This window comes from Epinephelus moara, chromosome 3, assembly GCF_006386435.1.
Source record: "Epinephelus moara isolate mb chromosome 3, YSFRI_EMoa_1.0, whole genome shotgun sequence".
NCBI classification, from domain to species: Eukaryota; Metazoa; Chordata; class Actinopteri; order Perciformes; family Serranidae; genus Epinephelus; species Epinephelus moara.
Genome location: NC_065508.1, coordinates 27,691,750 through 27,704,877, shown reverse-complemented (window position 1 = coordinate 27,704,877; position 13,128 = coordinate 27,691,750). Strand labels below are relative to the sequence as shown.

The 13,128-nt window shown below is 41.7% G+C and overlaps 1 protein-coding gene across 2 annotated transcripts in view; it reads left to right on the top strand.

The window, feature by feature from the left end:
* Positions 1-3,434: 3,434 nt before the first annotated feature.
* The window catches only part of cul5b (cullin 5b), a 21,576-nt gene continuing 11,882 nt past the window's right edge, over positions 3,435-13,128 (top strand). For both annotated transcript variants that reach the window (XM_050037056.1, XM_050037047.1), the window contains exons 1-6: positions 3,435-3,525; positions 7,980-8,089; positions 8,192-8,291; positions 8,447-8,623; positions 8,709-8,850; positions 9,374-9,519. In XM_050037056.1, the coding sequence (XP_049893013.1) occupies positions 3,502-3,525; positions 7,980-8,089; positions 8,192-8,291; positions 8,447-8,623; positions 8,709-8,850; positions 9,374-9,519 (699 nt within the window). In that variant the 5' untranslated portion in view covers positions 3,435-3,501. The remainder of the gene's footprint in view (positions 3,526-7,979; positions 8,090-8,191; positions 8,292-8,446; positions 8,624-8,708; positions 8,851-9,373; positions 9,520-13,128) is intronic.

The following is a 13,128-nucleotide window of genomic DNA, read 5'->3' as shown; positions in this document are numbered from 1 at the left end:
TATGTGTGGCAGCATTTTAGTCCATTCGCATTTATGAATGTAAAATTTTCCATATAAAATAAAGAGGTTTTTTTTTTGCAATCACTATCATTCTTATCACAAAAAATATACTAGCTCTTTTTTTAAAATAAATAATTGAACCAGACAGTGTCTTAAATGTCCCATATTATGCTCATATTCAAGTTTGCACTTGTATTTTGAGTTTCTAAGAACATTTTTACGTGTGCTAATGTTCAAAAAATACATTTTTCTCATACTGTCTGCCCGATTATCTGTAACCACAAATGCAGACCGTTTCAATGGAATTACATTGCAACAGCTCAGGGCCATGTTTGCTTCCTGTCAGCTCATGTCATTCACACACACTGAAACACCAAATAATACAAAAGGACCCATTTAGAATGTTCATGTTTCAGACCGTCTATAAAGCAGGCTATAATTGTGACATCACAAACTCACAGAAATCCTAACAGCTCATTTAAAGGCACAGTTTCTGAGTGTGCATTTCTCTGTAGACTGAGTGTTTTCATACTTTCACAGTATTTATATAGCACCTGGACCTGCTTTACTTTGAAAAGGACACGGAAATCTGACTTTTCACAGTATCCAGGTGAAACATGCTCAAGTACCTTCCCCTTTGCCCCTTAATGTCCAAAGTGCTCTTTTGTCAAGGCGTAATTTATGTTATCAAGAAGAACACTTTACAGTTAATAATAATTTGGTCATGAAATAAAATAAACGGTCAAACCAGCTTAGATTTTGATGCTGATCTTTTCTTGGTGTTACGGTAAGGGTGCTTTAATTTCTGACATTTGATACGCCTTTCTGATATAGGTTAGCTGAAATTTTCAATAGATTCCTGTTAAGGAAGACCCTAAATGTGACCATAAAAAGTAAATGGGTTTCACTGTACAATTTAAAGGGAAAGTCAGCTCAGATTACATTATCACACATTCATAATTTCTGGCCACCAGACAGCGTCATCCTGAACAGGATTCCTTTAAAAATTTACAATAATCTAACAGGGAAGTTTTTAATGACAGTTGAAATGAGAGGGAATTAGGCATGTGGCCATGTCAGATTTTATGTTATTTAGCTGTACAGTTTTTGAGGAATACTTTGAGGAGCTCCTCAATCCCACCAACACGTATTCCAGTGAGGAAACAGAGACGGGGGTCTCGGGGGCGGGTCGTCCAATTTCTGGGGCAGAAGTTGCTGAGGTAGTGAAACAACTCCGAGGCGGCGGAGCCCCGGGGGTGGATGAGATTCGTCCTGGATATCTCAAGGCTCTGGATGTTGTAGGGCTGTCCTGGCTGACACGCCTCTGCAACATTGCGTGGACATCGGGGGCAGTGCCTCTGGAGTGGCAGACCGGGGTGGTGGTTCCCATTTTCAAGAAAGGGGACCAGAGGGTGTGTTCCAACTACAGGGGGATCACACTCCTCAGCCTACCCGGTAAGGTTTACTCCAGGGTGCTGGAGAAGAGGGTCCGGTCGATAGTTGAACCTCGGATTGAGGAGGAGCAATGTGGTTTTCGTCCCGGACGCGGAACCGTGGACCAGCTCTTTACCCTCGCCAGGGTGCTGGAGGGGGCATGGGAGTTTGCCCAACCAGTCCACATGTGTTTTGTGGATTTGGAGAAGGCTTACGACCGTGTCCCCAGGGGCATCCTGTGGGGGGTGCTCCGGGAGTATGGGGTTGGTGGCCCCTTGCTAAGGGCCATCCAGTCCCTGTACCAAAGGAGCATGAGTCTGGTTCGCGTGGCTGGCAGTAAGTCGGACCTGTTCCCGGTGAGGGTTGGACTCCGCCAGGGCTGCCCTTTGTCACCGGTTCTGTTCATAACTTTTATGGACAGAATTTCTAGGCGCAGCCGAGTGGTGGAGGGTGTCAGGTTCGGTGACGGGAGGATCTCGTCCCTGCTTTTTGCGGATGACGTGGTCTTCCTAGCTCCATCGAACAGTGACCTCCAGCTCTCGCTGGGGCGGTTCGCAGCCGAGTGTGAAGCGGCTGGGATGAGAATCAGCACCTCCAAGTCTGAGGCCATGGTCCTCAGCCGGAAAAGGGTGGATTGCCCACTCCAGGTCAGGGGGGAGGTCCTTCCTCAGGTGGAGGAGTTTAAGTATCTCGGGATCTTGTTCACGAGTGAGGGTAGGATGGAGCGGGAGATTGACAGGCGGATTGGGGCGGCGTCAGCAGTGATGCAGGCGCTTAACCGGTCCGTTGTGGTGAAGAGGGAGCTTAGCCAGAAAGCGAAGCTCTCGATTTACCGGTCGATCTACGTTCCAATCCTCACCTATGGTCACGAGCTCTGGGTAGTGACCGAAAGAATGAGATCGCGAGTGCAAGCGGCCGAAATGAGTTTCCTCCGCAGGGTGGCTGGGCTCAGCCTTAGGGATAGGGTGAGGAGCTCAGACATCCGGGAGGGACTCGGAGTAGAGCCGCTGCTCCTCCACATCGAGAGGAGCCAGTTGAGGTGGTTCGGGCATCTGGTAAGGATGCCTTCCGGACGCCTCCCTTGGGAGGTGTTTCGGGCATGTCCAACCGGGAGGAGACCTCGGGGCCGCCCCAGAACACGCTGGAGGGATTACATCACCCGGCTGGCCTGGGAACGCCTTGGGGTTCCCGCGGAAGAGCTGACGGAAGTGGCTGGGGAGAGGACTGTCTGGGCTTCTTTGCTGAGGCTGCTGCCCCCGCGACCCGGACCCGGATAAGCGGAGGACGACGAGTACGAGTACGAGTTTTTGAGAAATTCAAGACATTATAACACATTCATAACTTCATCATATTTATCATAGTCCCTCTCTGTTTTCACTGAGTAGGGGACTATGTGTCTGGTGTGTTTGTTACCACACGGTTTATGCAGAATGTCAGTATTTCCAATAAAATCAGGATCAAAATCGGAAATACTTAATTGATCCCATAGGAGAAATTATGATCTGTACAGTCACTCCAATGTAAAGAATAGAGAATTATAAGACGTAAGAATAAGAGTATAACATATGTAAATATAAAAGTGATAAAATTCAGTAAAACAGAAATGAAAATGTGCATTATGCTACATTATGTTAAGACTAACACTTAAGAGTAAAATATATATCTTCACTGTGCTGAGTCTATGAGTGTGTAAAAATATTCAAATATGTGCACATTCAGAAATATAGAGTATGTATTTTGCTATTATGGTTACCACAATATATAGAATGAGAACACAAATAAGAATAAACATAAGAAGTATGTACAGTTATGTGCATTGTACATTCAAGAGCTGTTAAAAAACATTGCAGCAGTTGAACTATTGCACGGCAAAGAAAATAAATTAATAATAAATGTTTTTAGAGCTACTTAAATTTATTTCTGGAAGATCATAACTCTTTAAAAGCCGAAAAGAAATAAATTCTGTATGATAAACAGGACTAAAACAGAGCCAGTGATGTGATAAGGTTAATCCTCACGCTCCGTGTAGTTCTCGCGAGATTTCACGAGAGGATAAGTTGAGGGAACATGGCGACGTCTAATTTGCTAAAGGTAGGAGCCACTTCAATTCAATTATTTTGTATCTAACGCCCGCTAAAGTGCGTGTCACTTGCGTGGCGTGGTGTCGGCGTTTAGCTCCGAACTTAACGAACATCACGCAGCACCTTTACACGAGCGCGCTGTCAGCGTTGACTTTAGCTGGGAGCAGTTAAGTTACATCTGGCTAACATTAGCTACTTATCACTGATCTAGCTAAACAGAATAGCTTCAACACAGCTAACTAAATATGAAGCAAAGAGGCAGACACGGGGGAACAGCGGGACGTATAACGGGTGGGAGACACGTCGTTAGTTTAACCTGCGCTAACATGTAATTTTATCTGTGCATATGTGAGCTACAAATCTCCTATCATCTGTCACTTCAGTGGCACATGAATCTGCAGCTGACCATCCCCTTAAAAGACATGCTAAATGCTGCCGAAAGCAGCTGTCGGAGCAGTTTCTGTGCATTGAGTCAACGCTAATCCTCAGCTGCTAGCTTGCTAACGAAGCTTAGCGTCATAGAAACCTATGGTAGTGTCTTTTAAGTCAGTCATAACTGATATGTCGTCGAGCAGGGGGCACAGGGGAGGTGACACAGCTAGGTGACACAGACCAGAGCTGTGAGCCTGTTAGAGGAAAATGGCATTGCAGTCAAAACATAAGACTTTAGCATGGAAAATATTAATTATATTTACAGTATGGGCAGACAGGTGATGCCCCAGTGCGTTAATTAGCCTACCATCCCTCCCTCTATTCAAGATTTAATGTTTACTTCATTGCCACACATTGGTTCCACCCATGCAACGTCCATACAAATATATCCACATACATAAGAAGACAAGGGTCAAAACAGCTAGGCTACATGAAACGAAGACATGTCTAAAAACACATTAACATTTATTAAAACATATGCTGATGTGAGAAAGATAAAAAATTTAGCTCTGTTTGTTTCCATCTGGATTTCAATCTTATTTGATCTGCCACTTTTTTTTTAAGTAATGATAAAAAAAGATCTTAAATCTATTTATTTGACAATGTGGTACTCTAAACTTCCTCCCTGATGGCAGCACCTTGTACTTTATGCAGCACATAGGATGGGTTGGTTATTATCTTGTTGAGTTGCCTTCAGGTTCCCACAGATCCTTACAAAGTCTCAAAAGGCATTTAAGTCATTAATCTAAAAATAAGGCCTCAGTTGGTATTAAAATGTCTTAAATCAATCTCTCAAAAGTCGTAAAAATTCTAAGACATGGGAAATAGGATTTGATGATTGTCGACAAGTATTTCTTTAGAATAATTTACCAGATACCTCTCGCATTAACGTCACAGGTCAGGATAGCCGAACCAGCAACATTCATATTTAGTTTCCAGCCAGGACGCTCAAAGCAGATGATCCACTGTCTGATAGCTAGCTGTCCCTTGTATGGCCCCTGAATGGCAGATTCAGTGAAAATTAGCTATTTAACCAAGATTTCAGGGAATGGCTGAAACCAGTACAAGGCAATGCATGCAAGGCTCAGTGCTTTGTGGAAAAATAAAATTTGGTCTCGGTACAATGGTAATTAAAGCAGTGGAATCCCACACGCAGAAACACTATATCCCTAAGAAAACCCCCAACGATCACCAGTTCTGTTCTGCTCTGCTGTTCTTGTCTCTGCCACAAGACCAAAAAAATAGTCATTATTTATGTTAGAGCAATCTTCAATTTTGCTTATTGTGAATTTGGTCTTTAATTTCATTCTAAGTTGCATTAAAAAAGTCTTTACAGTCTCAAATCTAACTTGTATTAAGCCGGAGGGCCCGTGTGCGTTAAACCTAATGTTGGCACAATCCAAGAATTTAAAACAGAATTTAAACGTGGCACAGAAAAGGTCACTGAACACACACCAGCATAATTATAACAATGTTAAAAGTAATTACAACTCGGTTTGAAAATCTGACTGTAGATTCTCAATTTTTATATTTTTCATATATATATTTGGTACTTTTAATACCATCTGAATTAATGGAGATTGTGTGGTTTTCAATGCATGGTATGTAGGAAGTATCAAAATATCAAAACTGTTGACAACCTCACTTAGAACAGCCTGTTCTCAGCTCGACTGCAGGGATGGATGCTGTCTTACACCTATTATCTTCCGTGCAGTCTGCATGAGTCGGACGAGTTGGTTACCTAACCAATCTGTGATGCTGTATTCTTTTCTTCTTTGCACTGATGACACACCCTTTTAAAATCCTGTCACCTACATGTTCCTCTGGTTGATATTCACATGTGGTAGAACACGATGTATTATGCTGTTTGGCATAGAGCAATCATCTATACTTAACACCACTGCCTGATACCCTAAACCCCTAAATGTGGCAAACATCCAGTGCCTTAAAGGAGAACTCCAACATGTTTCCACATAAACATCAGTGAAGACAGTTGTACTATGAAGTCTGAGAAGTTAACCTTTGGTCTGTTATTAAGTCTGGACATTCATTTTTCTTTATTTGCAATTTTTGCTACTGATTTTTTGCAACTGGTTAGATGCTAAACTGGATTTCGTTGTCCTAGAACTTACTGCGTGCAATGACACTAAACTTCAGTATGATATTTTTGCAGTTTTACACAGGAAATCAACATATTTCATTGTGTTAAAGGCAGTGTTGTAGTCAAGACCACCTAAACTGAGACAAAGTCATGACCAAGACTGGAGTGTATTGAGGCAAGACCAAGAGTTAGAGGGGTCAAGACCAAGTCAAGACAAGTGCGAGTCCCACACTGCGTGACACCTTTACTTTACAATAAAATGTGGAACATGCAAACCAGAATCCCTCAAATTTATCTGGAAGATCCATATTCCCTTAAAAAACATGAAGATTCCTCTTCATTCACCTCTTTTATTGCCATACTGTATATGTGTGCGTATGTATTTATTTGTGTACCATGAGAAATAAAATAACCAAAAGGCACTGCAGAGGTGAACTGTAAGCGTGGGAATTCTTTTTATTTGTACATAAATAAAACTGCGTAAAATCCAACTAGTGAAAAAGAAGAAATAAGAAATGTGTTAGGAAATGTCAAGAAGGACCTCCCCTCAACTTAAGTAGAAAAACAGACTGTAACTGTAAGTGTGGACTAAAAAATCTTATTCAACACTTCTTTATGCACAGGCGATTTAGTGATATCTGGTCTGATCAGTCTTGAAATAAAATCCCAAGTCCTCTGTGTCTGAGACCAAGACAAGACTGAAAAAACAGATGCGGTCGAGTCCATGACAAGACTGAGACCTTTTAAAAAATGGTCTTGAGACCAAGACTGGCCTCCGGCACAACAATGATGTTTATATAAGAATGATACAGCTCAACCTCAACTTAAGAATCCCACAGGTAGTTAAACTTCAAAAGACTTTATTTATTTTTTTGCTTTCTTTGGTTTTCCTGTAGATTTTTTGCCACCACTCATAGTTTATTTTGTTTGCAGTTGGTTTGTCCATTGTGAGAGAATATTATACATCAACAGCATGCTCAAAAATCATGCTTGATTAGCATATTGACTGTTTCAAGTGTATTTAATTTCGTCACTTTTCCAGCGTGAGCACACTACATTCCCAAAGCTGGTCAGAATCAGTGTGTAGTATGGGATTAGGACACACCTTGGTAGGCTGTGTGGGAAACGCCCTGTAGGATCCAGTGTTGTTTGGAGCTTGGCCCATACTTGGGACTCAAAGTCAGGACATATCGGCCTCTGCTGCATCAGTCAGTTTTGATGTATTCTCAGTCGAGTCATTTTGGAAGCAAAAGTGAGTGACAGACATATGACCACACTGGTGTCCTACATCAGAGAGTTTGCTGCTTCTCCTTGTCTTACATGATCTAAATTTAATATCTTTTGGTGGGACAAAACAAGACACATGATGACTTTCACCTTGAGCTCCAGAAAATTGCGAAGTGCATCCCTCACTGTTTTTCGATGTCTTTAAAGACCAGCTGATTTATTGATTAATGAGAAAATATTCAGGAGATAAGCCAAACCCCAAAGACTCATTTATACTCCCCTTATCGATGCACATAGATGCGTTTGTTTCAAACATTGTAAACGTCACTGCCCTCATACTTCCATGCGTCCCATGGCATAGATACAGCTAAAAAATGACACTAGAGGGTGGAGTCACAAGTTTCACGATTGTGGACGTTGTCGTAATGTACCTTTTAACGGTGGCAGCATTGTAGACAGCGCAAGTCTGTGCAGCCATTACACATCCTGACGTGGACAGAGAATTCTTTTCACAAATTTCCCTTTTATATTGTTGTATATTACTGCCATTATTTAAATTTATTTTTCATCTCCTGTGCTTGCACAGGAAAAATATCATTTTGTAGAGTGAACTGTAATGTGTTGTTAATGTTTCAGATGATGAACAAGCTCATGAACAGTTTGAATCATGTTGTCCTCTTCTCTTCTCTTCTGTCTGTGTCCAGAACAAAGGCTCCCTTCAATTCGAGGACAAATGGGACCTGATGCGTCCCATAGTGCTGAAGCTGCTACGGCAGGAGTCCGTCACCAAACAGCAGTGGTTTGACCTGTTCTCGTAAGTTTGCCATCATGCATCTGCTTATAGCTTAAGCAAACAGGAATAGGTATATGGTTTTTAAGGAAGATAACTGCTTGTTTCTTCACTTTGTTTCCTCAGAGACGTCCATGCTGTGTGCCTCTGGGATGACAAAGGTCCAGCTAAGATCCACCAGGCCCTCAAAGAGGACATCCTAGATTTCATCAAACAAGCACAAGCTGTAAGACTACAACCATACTGTCCCTGTTTTTACAAAGAAAACAAATAGCTGATGCTGTTTCAAGTTAACTAAAAACTATTTTAAATACGTCCATATGTCAGTTAGATTCTGTAGGTTTTAATCAGCCCTGTCTTGTGTTCCTCTCTCTTTCATAGCGGGTGTTGAGTCACCAGGATGACACGGCGTTACTCAAGGCCTACATCGTGGAGTGGAGGAAGTTCTTCACGCAGTGTGACATCTTGCCGAAGCCTTTCTGTCAGCTGGAGATCACGCTAATGGGAAAGCAAGGAAGCAACAAGAAGTCCAACGTGGAGGACAGCATCGTCCGCAAGGTGAGGAGGAGGAGCATCAGCAGGAGGAGCATGTTATGCATGTCCATTGTCGTCATATTCTGATTAAATGTCTCTGTCTCGTCAGCTGATGCTGGACACATGGAACGAGTCCATCTTCTCCAACATTAAAAACAGGCTACAGGATAGTGCCATGAAGCTCGTCCACGCTGAGAGGCTCGGAGAGGCCTTTGACTCCCAGCTGGTCATTGGAGTGCGAGAGTCCTACGGTGAGACTTTATTGGTCCAATATCTGCACTACCCAAGGCTTATAGCAGCATGAGTGTGTTCTGTGTACCACATTTAGTTGCTTGAAACAAAATCTTTCCAGAACCAGACTTTTGGTTGCAATAGAGAGATAAAGTTGATCTCAGACTGTGTTCTCAGTCTGTACTCCTATATTATAGAGTAATTAACTTTACTAGTCTGAGTTTACAAACATTAGCAGAAGTGTTTTCCTGGAATAGATCTTAACTGTGTGAGTGTCCTTTTACATGTATAATACAAGAAAAACTGTGCCCCACTGTTATAAATATCCAGTAGCACTATTACTGGTCAACAACTCCACAGAGTGCCTTCAAACAACTGTAGCACATTCCTCAGATCTGTGGTTGAGGTGTTTAATTTTCTACTGTTTGCTGAGGTCTCTTGAATATCGTATGTTAAACTCTAATATGACACATTTGTCTGCGTCTCTACGGACACACATTGACCTGTCCGTATTTGTTTGTGCTGTGTTGTTTTTCCGAGCAGTGAACCTGTGCTCCAACCCGGATGACAAGCTGCAGATCTACAGGGACAACTTTGAGAAGGCATATATGGATTCTACTGAGAGGTTCTACAGAACACAGGCGCCGGCCTACCTCCAGCAAAATGGGGTCCAAAACTACATGAAATATGTGAGTATGACTCAGGGATGTAATTTCTTAAACAGTTAGTTTTACTACGAGTGATGGGATCAAAGATGAAAACACTGTTTTTTGCCAAAGTTGAAAAGGTTGTCGTTATTTCACATCAGAGCTTTACGTTTTTATTTGTCATTTTTCTCCCCTGAATGGTTGGAAGGTTAAAAAGGGTGATGTCACGACTATTTAATGTGAGAGAGAAACACTTTTGAGATACATTTTCAAGGGCTTTAAAGTTGTGTTTTCACTAAACACTTTCAGTATAACACCCGTTGAACTGTGCATAACCCATATGGACATGTGCCCAACCCACAGATCTATTGCACGTTCCCACCTCAGACCGTACTGTTAATGTAGGTGAGGTCTAGCTCTCTGTCTTTGCTCTTCCCTGACAATGCAGAGGAATGTTTGCACCTCCTTAATTGTTCTCCCTGATTGCACAACATTTTCAGCACAAGAAAAGAACAGGCTGGCGTGTTTAAAGCAGAGCAGGGGTGCAGTGCTACTGTAGCACACAGGAACGACAAATGAGGAAATAGTATTAGTATTCACAGCTTGCATAAATTGGTTAAAATTCATCTACATTTTTTTAAGTACTTGAAAATCTAATCATCACTAAAGCGTTTGTCATGCAAGACAGCCAGTAAAAACAAAAGGAGTGGTCAAAGTTGTGATTTTGACATTTAAGGTGTGTTGAGTGAGTCACATCGTCAATGCAGGCCTTAAGTAACGTGCAAGAAAGTGTTCAACCTTAAAAGTTGCCAGTTGCTGCCAGGGTGAGCCTGTAGAGTTCTTCAGGGATGACATTTGTCTGTATGTTGACACGGATGTTAGCATCACACAGGTTCCCTTGTTGAAAAGCCTATGGAATTTTTCCATCAGGTAACTACTGGGTACTCCAACAGACTGGTAACAAAAAAAATGGAACATAATGGAACGGTTTTATTGGTACCGTCTACAACTTTTGACAGAGAAATAACTGTTCCAATGCGTAATGACCATAGCTGAACTAAACTGGACTGCTCGGTGGAAACGAAGGTTAAGAGGAACTGGATACTAACTGCTTTCCAAGATGGCGCCCCATTCCTTCCTATGAAGGTTGCTCAATTGGTGCATTCACCCAAATAATCTCCACAGACTTTTCACACTTTTGGGCCCATAGAGTATCAGAGTCCTCCTCCAGCTGAGCCGGTTTATAGCATGTGCGTCCCAGAATTCTTCACATTAATACAATAAAATGATTTGACCATATAGCTTGGCTTCCCAAATGTTATTGAACAAATGGGTTGAATTCTGATAATATAATGAGCCATTTCATGACTCACACATTCACAGTTTTACAGCTGCACTTTTTCTATGAGAAAAAATGCTTTTTGGGCCGGTGTGCATGGCCATAGCACCTCACAGCCCAGAGATGTGGCTGTTATAGAGCTCAGGTTTCTCATCAGTTACTAACTTAAAACTCAAATATCAGGAGGTAAAGTTCCCAGAAGTTTATGGAATATGTTTTTCATGCTAGTCTCTATCTAAAAAAGAGAAGCAATGCCATAAAGTGTGTGTGTGTGTGTGTGGAAGGTTTGAAATGCTAAATTGGCAGCAGAAATTGTTTTGTAATCACTCTGCTTCCAACCACTCTGGAGATTCTATGTGCCGCTCCCAGCCTGCTCTCTGTTCACACTGACAGACAACAACTTACAGTTGTCTTCGTCGAAAAGATAACAGCTGCCGTCCTACGGTTACATTTTTACAACACAAAGCAAAAAACTTGAGACTTCTATTGAGGCTCCCCTTCCCTGTTTTGATGATGTTGGCAACGAGCCAGTCGCACGTATCAAAAGAGAAAACAGTCAGACAGCCAGCGTGGTGCGCTGCTGTGGCTGATCTCATGCTTGTCTTCTTCACATTATCTCTCTGACTCCAAACCAGACTGAAGCATTGTGTCTATTAAAGCAAGAAATGTTCAGTCTCAGCTGAGAAGACGGTCACAGTTTGGTCACGTTTTTACTGTTAAAGTCCGTGTAGGTCAGGATGTGTTACTTGAAGGACCTTTTCCTCTACAGAGACCTTTTTTTCTGAAAGACTTTAACAGTAGAACTTATTAAAATAACGCTGATAATAATTTTCAAAATGTTCCTGTTTGAGGAGGGTTTCTGAGCTGATAGCTGGGTTAGAATCAGTTTCATGCACACTTCTATGGATCCAAGCACTGGAGAACTAAAATAAGTGTGCACACAAAATTACCATCAGATTCATGACACGTGCGCACCAGCTGATTTTGTTCTTACCACTGTGTGTCTGTTGGTCAATCAGAATCATTCTAAACTGACAGACATGTGCCCGCTATCTGCAATCAGCAAACTGCCACACCCCCATTTCTCTGTATGAGGAAATACATTTGCCCAGAGGTGTTTCATGTAGAAAGCAGGGAAGTTGTTACGCACCTATTTAGGCCCTGACACACCAGTGTGGTACCGTCAGCGAGTGTCTGTGAATGTAGTTGCTGTTGGAAACAGCTGATGAGCCGTTTTTCTCCTCAAATATGTTCAAACATGTCTGTCTCTGTCTCCTGAAGGCACGGACTGTAATGTATTCCAGCAAGGTTAGATATGACATCTTAACAGCTGCTAGAACATAATCTTTTATACAGCCTGTTAACAATACTAAGAAATATGGGGTGTCGGTGGTTTGGTGGATAGAGCAGGCGCCCCACATACAAGGCTGTCACCGCAGTGGCGCAGGTTCGAGTCCAGCCTGTGGCCCCTTGCTGCATGTCACCCCCCCTCTCTCTCCCCCCTTCACACTTAACTGTCCTGTCCATGAAAGGCAAAAAATGCCCAAAAAAAGATAAATAAATAATGGAAACCAAACTGCTAAATGTCAGTATACACATAAACTCCACTGTAGGCTAGAACTGGGACACTCGGTTTTTATAGTTGATTTATTTAATTATTTATTTATTATTAATAAATGATGAGGATGAAAGGCAGAGGATGAAAAAAGTGCATGCATTAGTGAAGTAGTGGTTTTAAATATTGTTGTCTATTAAAGCCTTTTTTAATGAATGTGGTTTTAATATCGGGTGGGGGAAAATTGATACAGTTCAGTATTGCAATAGTTTTGTGTGATAATTTCGTATCATCACACAGTACGAAGTATTGATTTATTTATTATTTAAATTATTAATAATATAAATACAAATTAAACTTTAGGTAGCCTACTAGAATAATATAATCAATTGCTTCTTTCAGTCAACTAGATACATTTTGCTGCTACCAAAACAAAAATGGCTGAGGTGAGATGAACAGCCTGAAAACTTTTATTTTATTTGATAAAACAGATGTTGACAAAGTTTTTCTTTGGGGACATAATTTACAGCTGAAAAGAGGTAATACATCTTAATATATATCAATATATTTTTACTGTTACATATTTAAAGTCACAATATTATTGTATCGTGACTTAAAGGCGCTGTATGTAAGAATGTGGCCAAAACGGTTACTGCACTCAAATTCAAAATACTGCCGCGAGTTGTGTCCGCCCCCCCTCCCCTACAGATTGGAGGTTGCTGGACAGCGGCACGCTGGAGACTGATTTGTTTGCCCA